The sequence below is a fragment of the Pelodiscus sinensis genome, chromosome 22 (genome assembly GCF_052426305.1).
Source record: "Pelodiscus sinensis isolate ZL-2025 chromosome 22, ASM5242630v1, whole genome shotgun sequence".
Taxonomy (NCBI): Eukaryota; Metazoa; Chordata; order Testudines; family Trionychidae; genus Pelodiscus; species Pelodiscus sinensis.
Genome location: NC_143073.1, coordinates 26,116,054 through 26,138,717, shown reverse-complemented (window position 1 = coordinate 26,138,717; position 22,664 = coordinate 26,116,054). Strand labels below are relative to the sequence as shown.

General features: G+C 53.3%; 1 protein-coding gene across 1 annotated transcript; it reads left to right on the top strand.

The window, feature by feature from the left end:
• Positions 1-952: 952 nt before the first annotated feature.
• On the top strand, positions 953-16,705 carry LOC142819678 (uncharacterized). The gene is made up of 6 exons (XM_089772758.1): positions 953-1,140; positions 4,194-4,316; positions 7,981-8,136; positions 8,813-8,950; positions 9,601-9,893; positions 15,507-16,705. The coding sequence occupies exons 1-6, from the start codon at positions 1,080-1,082 to the stop codon at positions 16,473-16,475; spliced, it is 1,740 nt and encodes a 579-aa protein (XP_089628884.1). The 5' UTR covers positions 953-1,079; the 3' UTR covers positions 16,476-16,705.
• Positions 16,706-22,664: the final 5,959 nt, after the last annotated feature.

Below are 22,664 nucleotides of genomic sequence, written 5' to 3'. Positions count from 1 at the left end.
GCAGCCGGACTGGAATCCTGCCAGTACCACCGGCCTTGCTGCTATAGTCGTGGGAGCAGGAAAAGATCTTTGCTGTGGGAGTGGTGGGGTGGGATAGAAGAAGAGACTGTGGGGCCACGGGGCAATGCACATGACAGCAGCTTGTCAGAAATGGCAGCAGGAGAGAGCAAGTGTTTTCCTAAAGAAAAGTTTAAATGCTTAAATGTGAGAAGGGCATAGGAAGAGCGTTGAAGTCCGTCAGAACCGCAGTGAAATGACTTTTTACATGCAAGATTTCCTCTGTATTTTAGTGGTAAAAATTATGTCTGACTTGTGTGTGTCTGTCTCTGTGTGTGTGTGTGTCTAGTATAATAATGAAACTAGTTCTTAAAGTAGAATGAAGGAATATGTCTCTCTTGTGGGATTAGAGAGCTAAGCTCTTTGCAGGTGGGAGTGAGGATAAAAACAGAAGAAACAGGGCGGGAGGGCGTAGGATTAAAATATAGTCCCATGCAGGGCTCTTCCTCCAGGATTCCCGTTCTGTTATTTGTGGGAGTATCTGAGGCATAATCCAGCAGGGAGAAATTCTTTGACCACAACTTATCTTCGTCGAAAAGGGCACGGTGGGGGAAGCTGAAAATGTGTGCAAAGTAGTCAAAAAAAATTAAAAAAAAAACTTGAAAAAAGTGACATTTCCAGAATTCGACATTTCGATTTTTCCTCCTCTCAAGGTGGCTTTTCAGTATTGACTGCAACATTAAAAACGTATTTGAAACTGGTCAAATTATAAATTCCAGACAATGAACCAGACCCCTATGTCGTTTGGCTTTTCAGTAAGATGAGAAATGTGGTCAACACAGATTATTTGTGGTCAACGTTTTTAGAACTGCCAGGGAACCAGAAATCAGTATCTGCTCAGGTCTGATGTCTGGTGTTCCCCCCCCCCCACCTCCCACGTACTCCCCAATTTCGACTGCAATTCCCTTTCCTGTCTAATTTTGTCTTGACTCTCTCGTGCTCCCCTCCGGCAGAGCTCGCTCCACCAGCCGTGAGAAGGCTCCGTTCAGCTCCCAGCCCAGCCCCAGGCTCCTCCCAGCACCATGGGGGTTTCCTCGCTCCTCTGCCTCCTCCCTGCTCTGCTAGCAACAGCCAGTGCCCAAGGTGAGTCGTGCGCGGCTGCAGCCACTTAACCCGCCTGGACTTTGACCCCTCGTGCCCCTCGGCTCTTTTGCCCTAAACATTCAATGTGTCTGTGTCACTTAGGACCCTTTCCCTGCCCTCATTCGTATCTACCTCTCCCCCTGGCTTAGCGTCATCTGCAAATTTGCTACAGTTCATCCCCTGATCCAGGTCATTAACGATGATTAGTCCTGTGGCACTTGGCAGACTAACAGAGGCAGAGAATCACGAGCTTTCCTGGGTAAAATCCACTTCATCAGAGGAGTTGGAGAGGAAATGCAGAATCCAAGATAGATAACACAGCAAAACCAGTTACCTGTCCAATGTAGGACCTTTGTTAATGAAGCTAGTTAAGTAGGCTGGGTGTGTCCCTTGAAGTGAAAACGCAAATGTCAAAGGCAGGGGAAATCCCTTTGTAGTGGGTCAACCAGTTCAAATCAGTGTTCACCCCCAGGGAGGCGGTGTCAAACATGCAAATGAATTCCAGTTACCAGCGTCCCTATGTAATTGCCTAGTGAGATGCCTTTGGAGAACGGCTACTTGTAAATCCAGGACTGAGAGGCCCGGCAGGTTCCAGTGTTCCCACAGGTCCGGGTGTTTCCATTCCTGAGTCTGATTTGTCGCCTTGTTGCGGAGACTGTCCGGGGAGGCCACTGTCCGTGGCAGAGGGGCGTGGCTGGTGCTTCCCATCACTGGCCATTAGCCAGGCGATGCAGGTCTAGGAGCCCCTGCTGTGGAGGCTGATGCACCACAGCCTGTGGTGGTGCAGCTGGTGGAGATGTGTGGGCAGAGATGGCAATGGGGGTTGTTGCAGGGGTGTGTCCCTGGGTGGGTGTGTCTGGGCTGTGGGGTGTGGCTGTGGAAAGGACTTGCTGCAGGTTGGTGAGTGTCGGAGGCAGGGTTGGCCTGTCTCCAAGGCCTCCCTGCCCAGCCTGGCTAAGAGCCATTGATGGGAAGCATTAATCAGAGGTAACAGTACTGTGGGCACGTTCCCATTATAAGAAGGAAAACTCTTGCGCCAAGTGATGGTAGGCTGTAGATTGCTATAGGGGTTTAAGCTGAGGGGCTGTAGGGAATGACTTACGGTTTTCTGCTCTTCTCCTTGTTGGGCCTGTCTTTAAAAAGGGGACTTTGGGGTACTTGTCTGGGTCTGTCTGTTTCCTCATTTTCCCAGGCGGGTATTTAAGTTTTAAGGATGCCAATAGAAATCCAGTGGGTGTTCGTCTCTGTCTCTGGGTTGGAGCGGAGCCGGTTGTATCTTAGGGCCTGGCTGTAGACAACGGATCACATGTTGCATCCTGGGTGGAAGCTAGAGCCATGTGGGTAAGAACAGGGGGCAGTAGGTTTCCGGTACAGGATGGCATTCATGTGACCATCATATAATTGTGCTGCAGTGCCAAGGAAGTGGGTCTCTTGTGTGGATTGGCCCACGTTGAGGTAGATGTTGAGGTTGAGATTGTTGAAATCCCGCTGGAATTCTTCAAGGGTCCCCGTCACACAGATGCAGATGATGAAGATGTCGTCAATGTACTGCAAGTAGAGGAGGGTGCCAGGGGACGGAGGAAACGTTCGAGGTCGGCCGTAACGATGTCGGCAGATTGTGGGGCCGTGCGGGTGCCCAGGGCTGTGCCGTCGACTGGAAGCTTTAAAATGTCCCCAAACGGGAAATAGCTGTGGGGGAGGGCAAAGTCACATAGCTCCGCCGCCAGGTGAACCGGGGCCTCATTCGGGAGAGTGTTCCCGACAGGCTGTCGTACGTCCTCGTGGGGAACGGTGGTGTAAGGAGATTCTACAGCCACGGGGGCCAGGCTGGTGTGTTCAGGGAGATCACTGAAGCGCTGCAGTTCCCCCAGGAAGGGGAAGGCAGCGAGGAGCACTGGTGACAGAACCGGATAACCCTGCTGTAAGGGGGCTGATGCCTGAGTTAATGGGCTGTCTGGAATTTCCAGGTTTATGGATCATGGGTAGCTGATGGAATACCCATGCTCAGGGGTCTGGTGGGGTGTTTGGGTAGATTTGGTTCATAGTTGTTGGCAGGGAGTTTCTCAAGTGGCTGGGAATTTTCTTAGGTATTCCTGAGTGGGTCAGGGGAAAGAGGCCTGTGGACTGTGAGGTGGGTGAGTTGTCTGGCAGCCTCCTGTTTGTAATCTGACCTGTTCATGACGACTACAGCAGCCCCTTTGGGTTGTAATGTCAGAGCGGCTGTTGAGGCTGTGCACAGCGTTCTGCAACGCTGGTTATGGGACGTTGTTTGCTTACAATGCCAACCTAGGCCTGCTTGCAGAAGCTCCCCCTAGAGAGGTGCCAATTCTAATTTTGACTGCCAGGAGGGGTTCCAGTAGAACTGTTCTTGTGGGGTTGGTCAGAGGGATCCTGTGGCTCAGGGCAACGTTCAGGGGTGTGTTGAAACATGATGACATCGAACAAAACCGGCCCTAGGTCTGACTCTGCTTGATACTGGCAGCTCACTAGACACCGAGCTGCTGATTGCTAGTGGATGAGCCCAATGACCCCCCTTACACTCCATTCATCCACTCCGCACCTCTTCGCCTGTTGGGCGGGACACGGTACCAAAATCAACATAGATGACGTCCACCGCCTGCCCCGTGGCCAGAGCCAGTTACCTCAGCATGGAAGCCAGGCAGGCTGGTCAGGCAGGACTTGGCCTTGAATCCATGTTGGCTGTTCCTGATCACTTGCCTCCCCTCCAAGAGTTTCCAGATGGATTCCCTGAGGATCCCCTCCATGATTTTCCTGGGGGCTGAGGGGAGGCTGGCCGGTCTGTGGTTCCATGGATTGTCCTCCAGACTCTTTCTAAAGAGGGCACCACATTTGCCTATTTCCAGTTGTCTAGGACCTCCCCCAACTGGCCTGGGAACTGCAGCAACCCTGGCATTGAAACTGTGGAGTTCCGGAGTGTCGGGCCCATTCTCCTCTCGGCTTGTTTGGAGCAGGGGGAGGGTCGGGCTCAGGGACGTGTCCGAGCTGACACCGTTACCCCAGTAAGAAGGAAACACTCGCTCTTCTCTCTCCAGCGGGGACCCTGACATGCAGTGTGTGCTTGGGCCCAACGGAGGCCTGCGATGTGGCTCCAGGGACCTGCCAAGACGACCCGGCGAAGGGCGGCTGCCTCTCCGTGGCAGAAGAAATTTCCCTGAGTAGGTGACGTTGCCTTCACCCCGGCACATCTTACCCTGCCTCTGTCCCCACCCCCACTACCAGAGCCAGCCCAACACCGCCCCTCCCGGGGCCCTGGCACCCGGCACAGCACACTCCGGCTGGGCACAGAGCTGGGTCGATTCCGGCACCGTTCCAGTCTCTGACGCAGTGACTGGCAGGCCAGGCAGTCTGGAGGCCTGGCCCCACTGGTCAGTTGCAAAGCTCCCATCGACTTCAGGGGGTTGATTTCACCCCTGGGTGCTACTGATGGGATTTCATCCATTGGCCTCTCAACTCCACCCGGGCCGGCTGCGCGGTGAAGCTGCGCCGGGAGAAACGCACTTTCTGAGGGGAGTGGAAAAGGAGACGGGGGAGGGGATCCTGGGTTCCCTGTTGGCTGCTCCCAAAGCCCATGTGATGCCCTGGGTCACCCGCCCAGGCCTGGGGTCCTTCCTCACATGCTTTTTGCCTGTTCTTAGCGTGTCAAGTCAAGATCTTTTCCCCCTTCGACTCGGAAATGCCAAACAAACCTTCTCCCTGTTCAACTCCCCAGTGCCTCAGGCCAGTGGATTCACCAGTTCCCTTCAGTTCCCGCAGTTTGTCCTTTGATGTGGGAACCCGAGTTACAGACCCAGTTCGGTTCATCCTGCCACCGACCTAACGGGATTTACCCTTCCACTTCCCCTGTAGGAATGATGCGCAGCCCCCACAAGCTTTATCAGGATCGGTCGTTATCCAGCCACATGTCTGCCGACCTACTTATTCCCAAACACGCCCACCCACCTGCCGGCCTCTGACCACACTCAGGACATTTTCCCAGCACAGTCCCCAAAGAATCATAGAATCACAGAATCATAGAATACTAGGACTGGAAGGGACCTCGAGAGGTCACCGAGTCCAGTCCCCTGCCCTCACGGCAGGACCAAATACTGTCTAGACCAGCCCTGATACACATTTATCTAACCTGCTCTTAAATATCTCCAGAGATGGGGATTCCACAACCTCCCTGGACAACTTATTCCAGTGTTTGACCACCCTGACAGTTAGGAACTTTTTCCTAACGTCCAACCTAAACCTCCCTTGCTGCAGTTTAAGCCCATTGCTTCTTGCTCTATCCTCAGAGGCCAAGATGAACAAGTTTTCTCCCTTCTCCTTGTGACACCCTCTCATGTCCCCCCTCAGTCTTCTCTTTTCTAAACTAAACAAGCCCAGTTCCCTCAGCCTTCCCTCATAGCTCATGTTCTCTAGACCTTTCATCATTCTTATCGCTCTTCTCTGGACCCTCCCCAATTTCTCCACATCTTTCTTGAAATGTGGTGCCCAGAACTGGACACAATCCTCCAACTGAGGCCTAACCAGCGCAGAGTAGAGCGGAAGAATGACTCCTCGTGTCTTGCTCACAACACACCTGTTAATGCAGCCCAGAATCATGTTGGCTTTCTTTGCAACAGCATCACACTGCTGACTCATATTCAACTTGTGGTCCACTATAACCCCTAGATCCCTTTCTGCCGTACTCCTTCCTAGACGGTCGCTTCCCATTCTGTATGTGTGAAACTGATTGTTCCTTCCTAAGTAGAGCACTTTGTATTTGTCTTTAGTAAACCTGATCCTGTTTACTTCAGACCATTTCTCCAATATGTCCAGATCATTTTGAATTATGACCCTATCCTCCAGAGCACTCGCAACCCCTCCCAGCTTGGTATCATCTACAAACTTAATAAGCGTACTTTCTATGCCAATATCTAAATCGTTGATGACGATATTGAACAGAGACGGTCCCAAAACAGACCCCTGCGGAACCCCACTTGTTATGCCTTTCCAGGAGGATTGTGAACCATGAATAACTACTCTCTGAGTATGGTTATCCAGCCAGGTATGCACCCACCTTAGAGTAGCCCCATCTAAGTTGTATTTCCCTAGTTTATTGATAAAAATAACAAGCAAGATCGTATCAAACACCTTACTAAAGTCTAGGAATACCATGTCCACCACTTCTCCCTTATCCACAAAGCTCGTTATCCTATCAAAGAAAGCGATCAGATTGGTTTGACATGATTTGTTCTTTACAAATCCATGCTGGCTGTTCCCTATCACCTTGCCACCTTCCAAGTGTTTACAGATTATTTCCTTAATTACTTGCTCCGTTATCTTCCCTGGCACAGAAGTTAAACTGGTCCGTAGTTTCCTGGGTTGTTCTTATTTCCCTTTTTATAGATGGGCACTAGATTTGCCCTTTTCCAGTCCTCTGGAATCTCTCCTGTCTCCCATGATTTCCCAAAGATGATAGCTAGAGGCTCAGATACCTCCTCTATCAGCTCCTTGAGTATTCTAGGATGCATTTCATCAGGCCCTGGTGACTTGCAGGCATCTAACTTTTCTAGGTGATTTTTAACTTGTTCTTTTTTTACTTTATCTTCTGAAACCACCCCCTTCCCACTAGCATTCACTATGTCAGGCATTCCTTCATCAGACTTCTCAGTGAAGACCGAAACAAAAAAGTCATTGAGCATCTCTGCCATTTCCAAGTTTCCTGTTACTGTTTCTTCCTCCTCTCTGACAAGTGGTCCTACCCCATCCTTGGTCTTCCTCTTGCTTCTAATGTATTTATAAAAAGTCTTCTTGTTTCCCTTTATTCCTGTAGCTAGTTTGATCTCATTTTGTGCCTTTGCCTTTCTAATCTTGCCCCTGCATTCCTGTGTTGTTTGCCTATATTCATCCTTTGTAATTTGTCCTACTTTCCATTTTTTATATGACTCCTTTTTTATTTTTAGATCATGCAAGATCTCGTGGTTAAGCCAAGGCGGTCTTTTGCCATATTTTCTATCTTTCTGACGCAGCGGAATAGCTTGCTTTTGGGCCCTTAATAATGTCCCTTTGAAAAACTGCCAACTCTCCTCAGTTGTTTTTCCCCTCAGTCTTGACTCCCATGGGACCTTACCTATCATCTCTCTGAGTTTACCAAAATCTGCCTTCCTGAAATCCATTGTCTCTATTTTGCTGGTCTCCCTTCAACCTTTCCTTAGGATCATGAACTCTATGATTTCATGATCACTTTCACCCAACCTGCCTTCCACTTTTAAATTCCCAACCAGTTCCTTCCTATATGTTAAAATCAAATCTAGAACAGCTTCCCCCTGGTAGCTTTTTCAACCTTCTGCAATAAAAAGTTGTCTCCAATGCAGTCCAAGAACTTGTTGGATAGTCTCTGCCCCACTGTGTTATTTTCCCAATATATATCTGGATAGTTGAAGTCCCCCATCACCACCAGATCTTGGGCTTTGGATGATTTTGTTAGTTGTTTAAAAAAAGCCTCATCTACCTCTTCTAGTGGGAGGTGGCCTGTAGTAGATTCCTAGCATGACATCACAATGGGTTTATTCAAATTCCCAAACTCAGGCTCTGGCCTCACTGCGATTAATGTGGCCGTAATGCACGATTTAACGCTCACTGTCCCCTATTTTCCACATACAAATCTTTTAGCTTCAGCCTGGCTGACCTAGTGTGGGGTGAAGTGTAGGTCTGGGCTCCTCTTGAGCACCTTGAATTGAGCACCCCAAGATCCCAGCAGACACACAATGAGGTGAAATCCCCTCCCAGCTCCCACCCAAGGGTCCCTCCCAGCCTCACATTTTCTGTTTTGCTTTTCTGTATGTGACAAAGACGGGACGAAGCAGACGTTCTTCTCCAAGCAATGTCTCAGCGACTATAACGGTGACATAAATGGACCCATCTCTTTCACCGTGGGAAACGGCCAGTACGTGAGGATCAATGTCCTACAATGCAACACAGATTTGTGCAACTCGGCCGCACCTCAAGGTACGTTGGGTCTGTTTGTTTTGTCCTTATTTTAGGGCACAGCCACATGAACAATTAGAGGGTGGTGAGCTGATGCACATGGGTTGGCGGGAGGAACACTTTGGAAGGGCATTAGTTCAAAGAACATTAATAAATGGCATCAATGTGTCAGTTGGGTGCACGTGGACAGCTAGGTCATGGAACTGACAGAGGGAACAGTCACACAGTGCAGCTGCTCCGCACATCCCATCCCCCTTGCTACAGCTAGACTGTTCGTGTGGACGAGCCCCGGAAAAATTGTGTTTGTTCCCATTTCTCCCCGTTATTGCCCCAAATTCCATGTACTCACATGTCATTTCTGTCTCCAGTGAAATCCTTGTAGCTGGCGGGTCTCCAAGCAGGGGTAGAACAGTCGGGGTCCGATCGCAATCAGACGGGTGGGGCTACAGGCAAGGAAGGAGCAGCTGTTGGGACAGGCTCAAATCTAAACTTCCTGGCCCCTATCGGCTCCCCCTTCACTCTCGCTGGGATCTAGAACTGAGCCAGTGCGGGCGTCACCGACTGTTGTGTCCCAGACAGGCAGAGAAATGCCCCTGGCTGCAGGGAGGGGCCTGCACATGCTGGGCGAGGCAGGGCCCAGCCCCCAGCTGGGACGAGGTTTAACCCACCCTGTAACCGTCTCTATCTCGGTTCTCAGTGACCCCGGACACCACCCCGAACGGGCGGCAGTGCCCAACCTGCTTTGCTCTGAACTCCCCTACCTGCGACAGCCAAATGACCCCCTGCACAGGGCTGGAGACTTATTGCCTGGATTCCACTGGCGAGCTGAGCCAAGGTAAATTCTGCCAGCTGGACACAGGGGAGGGAGTCTAGGGGGAGCCCAGGAATGTCCCGGCCCAGGAGGACCCCAGAGATCTGGTGGGACACGGAGTCTGTGTGGAGCCCTGGGTGGGAGGGGTGACCAAGAGGAGTTTTGGCTGGAGGGAAGGAGAGAGGAATTGGGACGTATCCCTCCCGCAGAGATTGCTGTCCTGCTCCGGGGCTGATGACAGCGGGGGACTTGCCAGGGGAAGGGTTGTGACGTCAGGTATGCAGAGCTCAATAAGGCAGCTCCTGTTTTAAGTGTGTCCAGGGTGCCTCGATTTCTGTGGGGGTTATAATATAACTGATCGGAAGGGGACAAGGGCTGCCGGGGACAGGGAGAGCCGGCGTGTTCCCCAGGGGTGCTACGAGCTGTTGAAGGAGCCGTCCTGGCCACGGGTGCATTCCTAATCTCAGCACCAGGCTTCTGTGGGTCGTGAGGGAGGCAAGAGGGTGCCAGGCGCCTGCTCTACCATGGCCTGGTGCAGCCAGAGCAGGCAGACCCCCAGGTGGGAGGGAAGAGGACGCAGAGAGGGAGCCGCTAGGTGGCGGAGAAAAAGAGGAGGGGGCAGAGAAGGACCCGGAGCGACTCGCCCCTAAAAACAGGCCAAATTTCACAAACAGGTTCATCTTCCTCACCGTTTGCTGCAAAGGGCTGCGCGTCGGCGTCTGCGCAGGAGATTAAACCTGGAACCACCCTGGCAGCAACAGGCTACACCCTCACATTCCTGGCGGGGTCGTCTGCTCCTGGAGAGAGAATAACCCTCAGCAGCCCGATACCAATTGGCAACCGCGAAAGAGGCACGCCCAGCGCCAATGCTGCTTCCACCGCCCGCAGTATCAGTCCTGCTATCACCACCCCCGGCACCCGTCCTGCTACCACCACCACCGCCATCCCTATTACCACCACGACCCCTGTCCCTCTTGTTACCACCACTACCACCGTCCCTCTTGATACCACCACCACCGCCGTCCCTCTTGATACCACCACCACCGCCGTCCCTCTTGATACCACCACTACCGCCGTCCCTCTTGATACCACCACCACCCCTGTCCCTCTTGTTACCACCACTACCGCCGTCCCTCTTGATACCACCACCACCGCCGTCCCTCTTGATACCACCACTACCGCCGTCCCTCTTGATACCACCACCACCCCTGTCCCTCTTGTTACCACCACTACCACCGTCCCTCTTGATACCACCACCACCGCCGTCCCTCTTGATACCACCACCACCGCCGTCCCTCTTGATACCACCACTACCGCCGTCCCTCTTGATACCACCACCACCCCTGTCCCTCTTGTTACCACCACTACCACCGTCCCTCTTGATACCACCACCACCGCCGTCCCTCTTGATACCACCACCACCGCCGTCCCTCTTGATACCACCACTACCACCGTCCCTCTTGATACCACCACTACCACCGTCCCTCTTGATACCACCACCACCCCTGTCCCTCTTGATACCACCACCACCGCCGTCCCTCTTGATACCACCACCACCGCCGTCCCTCTTGATACCACCACGACCCCTGTCCCTCTTGTTACCACCACTACCACCGTCCCTCTTGATACCACCACCACCACCATCCCTCTTGATACCACCACCACCGCCGTCCCTCTTGATACCACCACCACTGCCGTCCCTCTTGATACCACCACTACCCCTGTCCCTCTTGATACCACCACCACCACCGTCCCTCTTGATACCACCACTACCACCGTCCCTCTTGATACCACCACCACCGCCGTCCCTCTTGATACCACCACGACCCCTGTCCCTCTTGTTACCACCACTACCACCGTCCCTCTTGATACCACCACCACCACCATCCCTCTTGATACCACCACCACCGCCGTCCCTCTTGATACCACCACCACTGCCGTCCCTCTTGATACCACCACTACCCCTGTCCCTCTTGATACCACCACTACCACCGTCCCTCTTGATACCACCACTACCACCGTCCCTCTTGATACCACCACCACCCCTGTCCCTCTTGATACCACCACTACCGCCGTCTCTCTTGATACCACTACCACCGTCCCTCTTGATACCACCACCACCGCCGTCCCTCTTGATACCACCACTACCCCTGTCCCTCTTGATACCACCACCACCACAGTCCCTCTTGATACCACCACCACCACAGTCCCTCTTGATACCACCACTACCACCGTCCCTCGTGATACCACCACCACCTCTGTCCCTCTTGATACCACCACTACCGCCGTCTCTCTTGATACCACCACCACCGCCGTCCCTCTTGATACCACCACCACCGCCGTCCCTCTTGATACCACCACGACCCCTGTCCCTCTTGATACCACCACTACCGCCGTCCCTCCTGATACCACCACTACCCCTGTCCCTCTTGATACCACCACCACCACCGTCCCTCTTGATACCACCACCACCACCGTCCCTCTTGATACCACCACTACTGCCGTCCCTCTTGATACCACCACCACCGCCGTCCCTCTTGATACCACCACTACCGCCATCTCTCTTGATACCACCACCACCACCGTCCCTCTTGATACCACCACCACTGCCGTCCCTCTTGATACCACCACTACCCCTGTCCCTCTTGATACCACCACTACCACCGTCCCTCTTGATACCACCACTACCACCGTCCCTCTTGATACCACCACTACCCCTGTCCCTCTTGATACCACCACCACCACCGTCCCTCTTGATACCACCACCACCACCGTCCCTCTTGATACCACCACCACCACCGTCCCTCTTGATACCACCACCACCGCCGTCCCTCTTGATACCACCACCACCCCTGTCCCTCTTGATACCACCACTACCCCTGTCCCTCTTGATACCACCACCACCACCGTCCCTCTTGATACCACCACCACTCCTGTCCCTCTTGATACCACCACTACCGCCGTCTCTCTTGATACCACAACCACCGCCGTCCCTCTTGATACCACCACCACCGCCGTCCCTCTTGATACCACCACTACCCCTGTCCCTCTTGATACCACCACCACCACCGTCCCTCTTGATACCACCACCACTGCCGTCCCTCTTGATACCACCACTACCGCCGTCCCTCTTGATACCACCACGACCCCTGTCCCTCTTGATACCACCACTACCGCCATCCCTCTTGATACCACCACCACCCCTGTCCCTCTTGATACCACCACTACCCCTGTCCCTCTTGATACCACCACGACCCCTGTCCCTCTTGTTACCACCACTACCACCGTCCCTCTTGATACCACCACCACCGCCGTCCCTCTTGATACCACCACCACCGCCGTCCCTCTTGATACCACCACTACCGCCGTCCCTCTTGATACCACCACCACCCCTGTCCCTCTTGTTACCACCACTACCGCCGTCCCTCTTGATACCACCACCACCGCCGTCCCTCTTGATACCACCACTACCGCCGTCCCTCTTGATACCACCACCACCCCTGTCCCTCTTGTTACCACCACTACCACCGTCCCTCTTGATACCACCACCACCGCCGTCCCTCTTGATACCACCACCACCGCCGTCCCTCTTGATACCACCACTACCGCCGTCCCTCTTGATACCACCACCACCCCTGTCCCTCTTGTTACCACCACTACCACCGTCCCTCTTGATACCACCACCACCGCCGTCCCTCTTGATACCACCACCACCGCCGTCCCTCTTGATACCACCACCACCACCGTCCCTCTTGATACCACCACTACCACCGTCCCTCTTGATACCACCACTACCACCGTCCCTCTTGATACCACCACCACCCCTGTCCCTCTTGATACCACCACCACCGCCGTCCCTCTTGATACCACCACCACCGCCGTCCCTCTTGATACCACCACGACCCCTGTCCCTCTTGTTACCACCACTACCACCGTCCCTCTTGATACCACCACCACCACCATCCCTCTTGATACCACCACCACCGCCGTCCCTCTTGATACCACCACCACTGCCGTCCCTCTTGATACCACCACTACCCCTGTCCCTCTTGATACCACCACCACCACCGTCCCTCTTGATACCACCACTACCACCGTCCCTCTTGATACCACCACCACCGCCGTCCCTCTTGATACCACCACGACCCCTGTCCCTCTTGTTACCACCACTACCACCGTCCCTCTTGATACCACCACCACCACCATCCCTCTTGATACCACCACCACCGCCGTCCCTCTTGATACCACCACCACTGCCGTCCCTCTTGATACCACCACTACCCCTGTCCCTCTTGATACCACCACCACCACCGTCCCTCTTGATACCACCACTACCACCGTCCCTCTTGATACCACCACTACCACCGTCCCTCTTGATACCACCACCACCCCTGTCCCTCTTGATACCACCACTACCGCCGTCTCTCTTGATACCACTACCACCGTCCCTCTTGATACCACCACCACCGCCGTCCCTCTTGATACCACCACTACCCCTGTCCCTCTTGATACCACCACCACCACAGTCCCTCTTGATACCACCACCACCACAGTCCCTCTTGATACCACCACCACCTCTGTCCCTCTTGATACCACCACTACCGCCGTCTCTCTTGATACCACCACCACCGCCGTCCCTCTTGATACCACCACCACCGCCGTCCCTCTTGATACCACCACGACCCCTGTCCCTCTTGATACCACCACTACCGCCGTCCCTCCTGATACCACCACTACCCCTGTCCCTCTTGATACCACCACCACCACCGTCCCTCTTGATACCACCACCACCACCGTCCCTCTTGATACCACCACTACTGCCGTCCCTCTTGATACCACCACCACCGCCGTCCCTCTTGATACCACCACTACCGCCATCTCTCTTGATACCACCACCACCACCGTCCCTCTTGATACCACCACCACTGCCGTCCCTCTTGATACCACCACTACCCCTGTCCCTCTTGATACCACCACTACCACCGTCCCTCTTGATACCACCACTACCACCGTCCCTCTTGATACCACCACTACCCCTGTCCCTCTTGATACCACCACCACCACCGTCCCTCTTGATACCACCACCACCACCGTCCCTCTTGATACCACCACTACCGCCGTCCCTCTTGATACCACCACCACCGCCGTCCCTCTTGATACCACCACCACCCCTGTCCCTCTTGATACCACCACTACCCCTGTCCCTCTTGATACCACCACCACCACCGTCCCTCTTGATACCACCACCACTCCTGTCCCTCTTGATACCACCACTACCGCCGTCTCTCTTGATACCACAACCACCGCCGTCCCTCTTGATACCACCACCACCGCCGTCCCTCTTGATACCACCACTACCCCTGTCCCTCTTGATACCACCACCACCACCGTCCCTCTTGATACCACCACCACTGCCGTCCCTCTTGATACCACCACTACCGCCGTCCCTCTTGATACCACCACGACCCCTGTCCCTCTTGATACCACCACTACCGCCATCCCTCTTGATACCACCACCACCCCTGTCCCTCTTGATACCACCACTACCCCTGTCCCTCTTGATACCACCACCACCACCACCGTCCCTCTTGATACCACCACCACTCCTGTCCCTCTTTATTCCACCACTACCGCCGTCTCTCTTGATACCACAACCACCGCCGTCCCTCTTGATACCACCACTACCCCTGTCCCTCTTGATACCACCACCACCGCCGTCCCTCTTGATACCACCACTACCACCGTCCCTCTTGATACCACCACTACCGCCGTCCCTCTTGATACCACCACGACCCCTGTCTCTCTTGATACCACCACTACCGCCATCCCTCTTGATACCACCACCACCGCCGTCCCTCTTGATACCACCACTACCGCTGTCCCTCTTGATACCACCACCACCGCCGTCCCTCTTGATATCACCACCACCGCCGTCCCTCTTGATACCACCACCAGCGCCGTCCCTCTTGATACCACCACTACCCCTGTCCCTCTTGATACCACCACCACCACCGTCCCTCTTGATACCACCACTACCCCTGTCCCTCTTGATACCACCACCACCGCCGTCCCTCTTGATACCACCACCACCCCTGTCCCTCTTGATACCACCACTACCCCTGTCCCTCTTGATACCACCACCACCACCACCGTCCCTCTTGATACCACCACCACCACCGTGCCTCTTGATACCACCACCACTCCTGTCCCTCTTGATACCACCACTACCGCCGTCTCTCTTGATACCACAACTACCGCCGTCCCTCTTGATACCACCACTACCGCCGTCCCTCTTGATACCACCACTACCGCCGTCCCTCTTGATACCACCACGACCCCTGTCCCTCTTGACACCACCACTACCGCCGTCCCTCTTGATACCACCACCACCGCCGTCCCTCTTGATATCACCACTACCCCTGTCCCTCTTGATACCACCACCACCGCCGTTCCTCTTGATACCACCACTACCCCTGTCCCTCTTGATACCACCACCACCACTACCACCGTCCCTCTTGATACCACCACCACCCCTGTCCCTCTTGATACCACCTCCACCGCCGTCCCTCTTGATACCACAACCACCGCCGTCCCTCTTGATACCACCACCACCCCTGTCCCTCTTGATACCACCACCACCCCTGTCCCTCTTGATACCACCTCCACCGCCGTCCCTCTTGATACCACCACAACCCCTGTCCCTCTTGATACCACCACAACCCCTGTCCCTCTTGATACCACCACCACCGCCGTCCCTCTTGATACCACCCCCACCACCGTCCCTCTTGATACCACCACAACCCCTGTCCCTCTTGATACCACCACCACCCCTGTCCCTCTTGATACCACCACCACCGCCGTCCCTCTTGATACCACCACTACCCCTGTCCCTCTTGATACCACTACCACCGCCGTCCCTCTTGAGACCACCACCACCGCCGTTCCTAGTGATACCACCACCACCCCCATCCCTGTTGATACCACCACCACCGCTGTCCCTGGTGGTACCACCACCACCGTCTCTGATGATACCACCACCACCCCTGTCCCTTCTGATACCACCACCACCGCTGTTTCTTCTGATTCCACCTCTACCCCCACCACTACCACTCCAGAAATAACCACCCCTACTACTCTGCAAACCACCACTCCCACCCCCAAGACTACTGCTCCAGAAATAACCACCACCACCACTAACACTCTGGAAGCCAGCACTCCCTCTCCCACCCCCACCACTATCACTCCAGAAACAACCACCTCCATGACCACTAGTACCACCACCCTCATTTCTCCTACTACCATCTCAACCACTCGCTACTCAACCACCCCTAGCACCTCCACTGGAACGACTGTCACCACCGGTCATACTACAACAACCACTTCCAAAGCAACCACTACCTCTAAAACAACGCCCACTCCCAAACCAATCACTGTTAGCAAAACAACAGCTGACCCCATCTGTGGAGCTAGCCCAGCGCTGGGGAAATTCTCGTTTGTCCTCCCCCTGCCTCTCCTTGCTGGGATCCTGCTGGTGAAACTGATCTCTTGATCCCCTGCTGTATGGGCCACACAGCACCTGATGCCTGCAAATGAAGGTCTGAAATCTGAGCTGCTCCCTCTCCCAGGGCTCTCCGTGGAGCAGTGGCAATGCCAATGGGATGCTCTATCACCATGTGGTGACGGGTACTCGGGTGTGTGTCTGCGCTGGTACCTCACTACTGACTGGAATCTCTCTGGGCTTTTTCAAATTCACTGAATAAACCAGGATTGGAAATAGAATCCCCCGGTGTGTTATGTCCCAGTTGCCGGCTTTAGACTGGTGCACAGCCAGACACATTAACCACAGAAGAGTTTATTTGTCTTTCTGGGTGCGTGTTTCCCTAGATCCCTGTATCCCCCACTCGGCATGTTTGTGACCCAGCTGCACTGCCCACCCACTGCTCCCCAGCCTGTGCTGCCGGATCAGTGACATCTCCTAGGCCTCTCTGCAGGAGGGTGGCACAAACATTAATGACTTGGTGTCCACTGATGTAACCACCACTGGGCAGATGGGAACCTGGGACCTCAGGAGCTTAGCGTGAGAACTGCTCCAGCCGGGCTATAGGGGCAGCTGGGTCTCAGCTGAGGTTGCAGAGCTCCCTTGTTCTCATCTCTCATTGCAAGGGACAGTAACCTCACCCCCACTCAGTGTGTGGGTAACACTAGAGTCCCGGGACACTGAGGCACAGGGCACGTCACACAGGGAGTCCTGACGTGTGTTTCCCCTGGCACACGGCCACAGACCTCTCCAGAGATCGAGCGGTGCCAGTGCAGGCCCCTCTTCCCGAGCTGGTCCTGGCCCCTCATGGCTGCCGTGCAGATGCCCCCCAAGGGCTAACAGCCTCCCACAGCTGGGGTAAAAGATGGATGCATGGTGGGAGGAGGCAGCCACTGGGAAGGCCAGGGGACCCCTCGGAGCAGAGTCCCTGGGCAGCAGCCTGGCTGGGGCATCACAGGCCATGTGTGGGGCATGGAGAGTCACAGGGCAGGTGCCGATTTGCAGTCTCATCTCTGGGAACGTGACCGGGCTCCTCCCAAGGCATATCAACCCCTCAGAGCACGTTTCCTACACGCTGCTCTCCAGTGACAGGCCCAGGCTGGGCTCACCACTCCCTCCAGTGGTGGCTGCGTGTCAGCGCTGTCCTAGCCCAGAGAAAAAGAAACCTCCTTGGGCAATAGCCAGAGACCAGGGACCCTTTGGGAGACGTGTGGCCCAGACCTGCCCTATATTGGGACCTCCAACATACCAGGTGTTGCACACACACGTAGATACAGTCCTGCCATAGATAGCTAGAGGGGGTGATTCCCGGGGTGCTGACAAAGCCTCTGACACTCGTCTCCCTGCTCTCTGGGACATCTCACCACCCGGTCCTGCTGGGCCAGATCTCCTGGTCCTTCCATGCGAGGCACCGAGCTGAGATCCCCGCCCCCATCAGGAGCAGCTGACACTGGAAGTCCTCCGGTCTGAGAAATACACAGTTCCAGGCCCAGGTTGCAGGGACCCCTCTCTGAACAGGCTGAGAACCTGACTTAGTTCCAGTTAACTTTTGACTGACGTGTGTAGCCGCGGGCAGTCAGTTCGGTCTAAGGGGCATTTAAAAATGGAGCCCTCATGGGAAGATGCAAATAAAGCCCGGGATATTTAAATTCCGGGTTTCATTTGGAACTTCGAATGCATACATTAGCCTCCCTAGTTCGGACTAGGGGGCTAGTGTAGACATAGCCAGACTTATCCTAAACTGAAACAAAAGACAGGACTATGCAGCACTTTAAAGACTAACAAGATGGTTTATTAGATGATGAGCTTTCGTGGGCCAGACCCACTTCCTCACATCAATTTGTGGAAGAAAATTGGCACAACCATATATATCAAAGGGATACAATAAAAAAAAAGAACAAATATAAAATTGACAAATTAGATTTTAGAACAGAGGGGGCTATAAGTATAATTGTGGCTTTGTCCATAGTTATCTTTTCTAGTACTCTGGGAAGAAGTGGAAATGGGGGAAAAGTGTAGAGTAGCCGTTGGCCCTAATGTATCAGGAACGCGTCCCCTAGGGCCAATCCCTGCTCTGGAGCAATACTTTGGGCATTTCGTATTGAGGTGGGTTGTTAACAAGTCTATGGTGGGGTACCCCCATCTCTGGAACAGAAAGTGTGCTACACATCGGTCGAGTTCCCACTCGTGCTGAAGAAAAAAATATCTGCTGAGCGTATCGGCAGTGGTGTTGTCTTTGCCAGGCAGATACGTAGCCATGATGTTGACTGCTTGACGAATGCACCAGTTCCATAGCTTGGTGGCTTCCGCACAGACGGATTTTGATCTGGCACTGACTTGACGATTGATGTAATAGACTGTGGTGGTATTATCCATAAGGATTTGGACTGTATGGCCTTGGATTTTGTGTGAAAATGCCTTGCATGCATTGTATACAGCCCTTAACTCCAATAAATTGATATGTGGGAGCGCCTCTGTCACTGTCCTTTGACCTTGAGCGTGTTCCTTTTCACAATGTGCTCCCCATCCTATGAGAGAGGCATCTGTTGTGATTTGTATGTCGGGTTGTGTGCTGTAGAAGGGAAGACCAGTAAGCATGTTGGGTCAGGCATGTCCACCATGTAAGGGACTGTTGTACCACAGGTGTTATCATTACCATTCTGTGAACAGGTTGGCTGTGTGGGCGGTACACAGAAGCTATCCAATGCTGAATGCATCTGAGACAGAGCATTGCGTGCTGTACCACATAACTGGTGGATGCTATATGTCTCAGGAGTCGTAGGCAGGTAATTATATTGATTCTGGGACTCATAGCTATGATGTGGACTAGATCTCATAGTCTGTTTACAGGAAGATAAGCCCTGGCTGTTATAGGGTCTAACCGAGCCCCAATGAACTCGATGGAGTCTTGGCGTATGAATGATGATTTCTGGATGTTTATTAGAAGTCCTAGTGTCACAAATAGTTCTCTTGTCATATGGGTGGCAAGGAGCGACTGCTGGTACGTGGTTGCTTTGATCAGGCACTCATCCAAATATGGGAGTATTATAATGTCTTGGCAGTGAAGATAGGCTGATACCATCGCCATTGTTTTGGAGAAGACTCTCGGAGCAGACGAGAGGCCAAACGGCAGGACTCTGTATTGAAAGTGTTGGTTGCCAACAATGAATCTGAGGAAATGCCTGTGTGCGGGGTGTACTGTAATGTGAAAGTGTGCGTCCTGTAAGTCGAGGGATGTAAACCAATCTCCCCTGTTCAGCACCAGAATGATAGAAGTTAGTGTCACCATCTTGAATCTATACTTTTTGAGATGTTGACTGAGCCACCGAAGGTCCAGAATAGGTCTCTATCCCCCTGATTTCTTCTCCATTAGGAAATAATGGGAATAAAACCCTCTGCCCTGGAATTGTTCAGGTACCTTCCCCACAGCCCCAATGTCAATGAGATGTGAAACCTCCTGCATGAGGAGAGTTTCATGAGAAGGGTTCCTGAAGAGGGACGGGAGTGGGGGATTTGTGGGGGGGGGAGGGAAAGAAGGGGGATGGTAGCCAGATGTCATCAGCTAGCAGACCCATTGGTCAGTGGTGATGGCAAACCACCTGAGTCTGAACAGGTGTAAACGATGGTGAAAAAGTTTTCCAGTCTCTGTACAAGGTGTTAGAGAGATGGTCTGCAGTCCCTTGACTAGCCCGTCAAACTTACTGCTTGTGATTGTGTTGAGCAGGCTTTCTGGTAGATTGCCGGCGTTGCCTCTTGTGACGTGGCTTGCCCCGTTGTTGAGGTTCGTCTTGTCGGAACCTGGGGTTGGTAAAGGAGAACAGCTGCTGCCTGTAGTAAGGGGTATAGCGCTTTCGGTGGTATGGCGGCGTACACATCGACAGTGCCTTAAGGGTAGTCTTAGAGTCCTTTCCTGAGTGGAGGACCTGATCTGTGTTAGCCGCGAAGAGACTTTGCCTATCAAATGGCAGATCCTCCACTTTAGCCTGACGCTCCTTAGGCACCACCATCATCTGCAGCCAGGAGGAGTGCCGCATCACCACAGATGTAGCAGTGGTTCGAGCTGCAGCATCAGCAATGTCCAGGGAAATTTGCAGGGCAGTCCTCGATGCCGTATAGCGCTCCTGTTCCACTGACTTTAGTAATTGGTGTTTGTCCTCCAGGAGATGCTCCGGGAGTGTCAGGAGCTTTGAATAGTTATCAAAGCTGTGATTAGACAGGCGAGGGCAGTAGTTTGCCACTCTGAGTGTTAATGTGGAGGATGAATAGACTTTGCTCCTGAACAGGTCCTGAATACTTGGCTTCTTTATCACCAAGAGCATTTTTGTGCTGTGGGTTCTTTGCTCGTTGTTGAGCGGTGTCGACAACTAAGGAATTTGGTTGCAGATGGGTAAATAAAAACTCCATCCCTTTAGGGGTCACAAAATATTTCTTATCAGCCCATTTGTGAGTGGCCTGGGAAGAAGCCGGTGACTGCCATATGTCATCTGCAATCTCAAGGATCGCTTCATCCAATGGGAGAGCCATCTTATTCTTCTGTGATGGTTGCAGGTTTTTAAGTAGATGATGTTGTTTCTGTATAAGTTCACCAAGTTGCACCTCTGGGGACTCTGCCACCCTCCTGAAAAGGTCATGGAATTGCTCAATGTCATCCATGGGGGAAGTATCACCAGGGAAGACGGCGTCGTCTGGGGAAGAAGACGACATGTCAGTTAGGGACTTCATTTCAGGCTGCAGTTGTTGTTGGAGAAACTCCCGATGCTCGTCGGGGTGGTCCACCAGCGCAGGTGTATCCCCTGAGGGAGTTGGTGGTCTTGTGGATGGATGAGGTGATGGCAGTCTAGCACTACTATGTGATTGTCTTTCATGATAGCGTGGTGAGATGGAATGAGAGTGACTAGTAGTAGCCTCGGTGACGGTAATACCCATCGTGGTAATGCCGGGATGAATGGTAATATGGAGAATATCTCTGTCCGAAGTGCAAGAGGATCTTGTAGGAGATCAAGACCTTCTCCTGGGCTGTGTCTAAACTGGCAAGTTTTTCCGGAAAATCATCTGCTTTTCCGGAAAAACTTGCCAGCTGTCTACACTGGCCGCTTGAATTTCCAGAAAAGCACTGACGACCTAATGTAAAATCATCAGTGCTTTTCTGGAAAACTATGCTGCTCCCGTTCAGGCAAAAGTCTTTTTTCCGGAAAGACTTTTGCGCAAAAGGGCCAGTGTAGACAGCAGAGTACTGTTTTCCGCAAAAAAGCCCCGATCGTGAAAATGGCGATTGGGGCTTTTTTGTGGAAAAGCGCATCTAGATTGGCCACGGACGCTTTTCCGCAAAAAGTGCTTTTTCGGAAAAGCGTCCTGCCAATCTAGATGTGCTTTTCCGAAAATGCTTTTAACGGAAAACTTTTCCGTTAAAAGCATTTCCAGAAAAATCATGCCAGTGTAGACATAGCCCTGGAGTATGAAGGCAAGTGAGGTAACCTATGATAATGCTGCACAGAGGGTGAATACTGCGGAGATCCTCTTCAGTAGGATCTAGGAGGACTCCTATGGTGAGAGCGAACTGAGAGTATTGAGGCTGGTGACTGTGGTTGTGGAGAGCATGCAGCTGGTTCTGGGCTAGGAGAAGGCATGAGTACCCTCCTGGATTGGTAAGCAGCCTTGCATGCCACAGTAGACACGTGGCTGCGAGACCTTTTCTGTAGTTGTTGTGCTGACTGTGCCGGCAGGACCGTTTGAGTTGATTCATCATCAAAGCCCAGTGCCAGTTCTGCTGGTGCGGATCAGTGTGATGTTGTGACACTGAACGGCGTGGAAGGTGTCGGTGCCAGTGTGGCGTGCGTTGGGGCAGAAGTAGCCAACAGCCAATGTGCTAGAGATGTTGTCATCGGTGCCGGTGGGCTTGGTGCCGTCGGTGCCGATGCTGTGGGACTAAGCACCGTTGGACTAGGTGCTGAGGAAGAGGATGGCGATGGACTCAAGGGTGGTACCCGAGTCAATGGTCTCAGTGCTTCGGTGTCGGTCTGCTCAGTGCCAACGGCTTTAATGTCATCGGCACAGGCGCCGAATTGGTCCTTGGTGGCCTTTCTGATGGCAGCGCCGCTTCTCTACACGCAGATGGGCTTGGCTCCGAGACTGTACGGCTCATCTTATAAGTTCGAGCCTGGCTGCCAGAAGAGGAGCCAAATGTACCTGGCTTGTCAACCA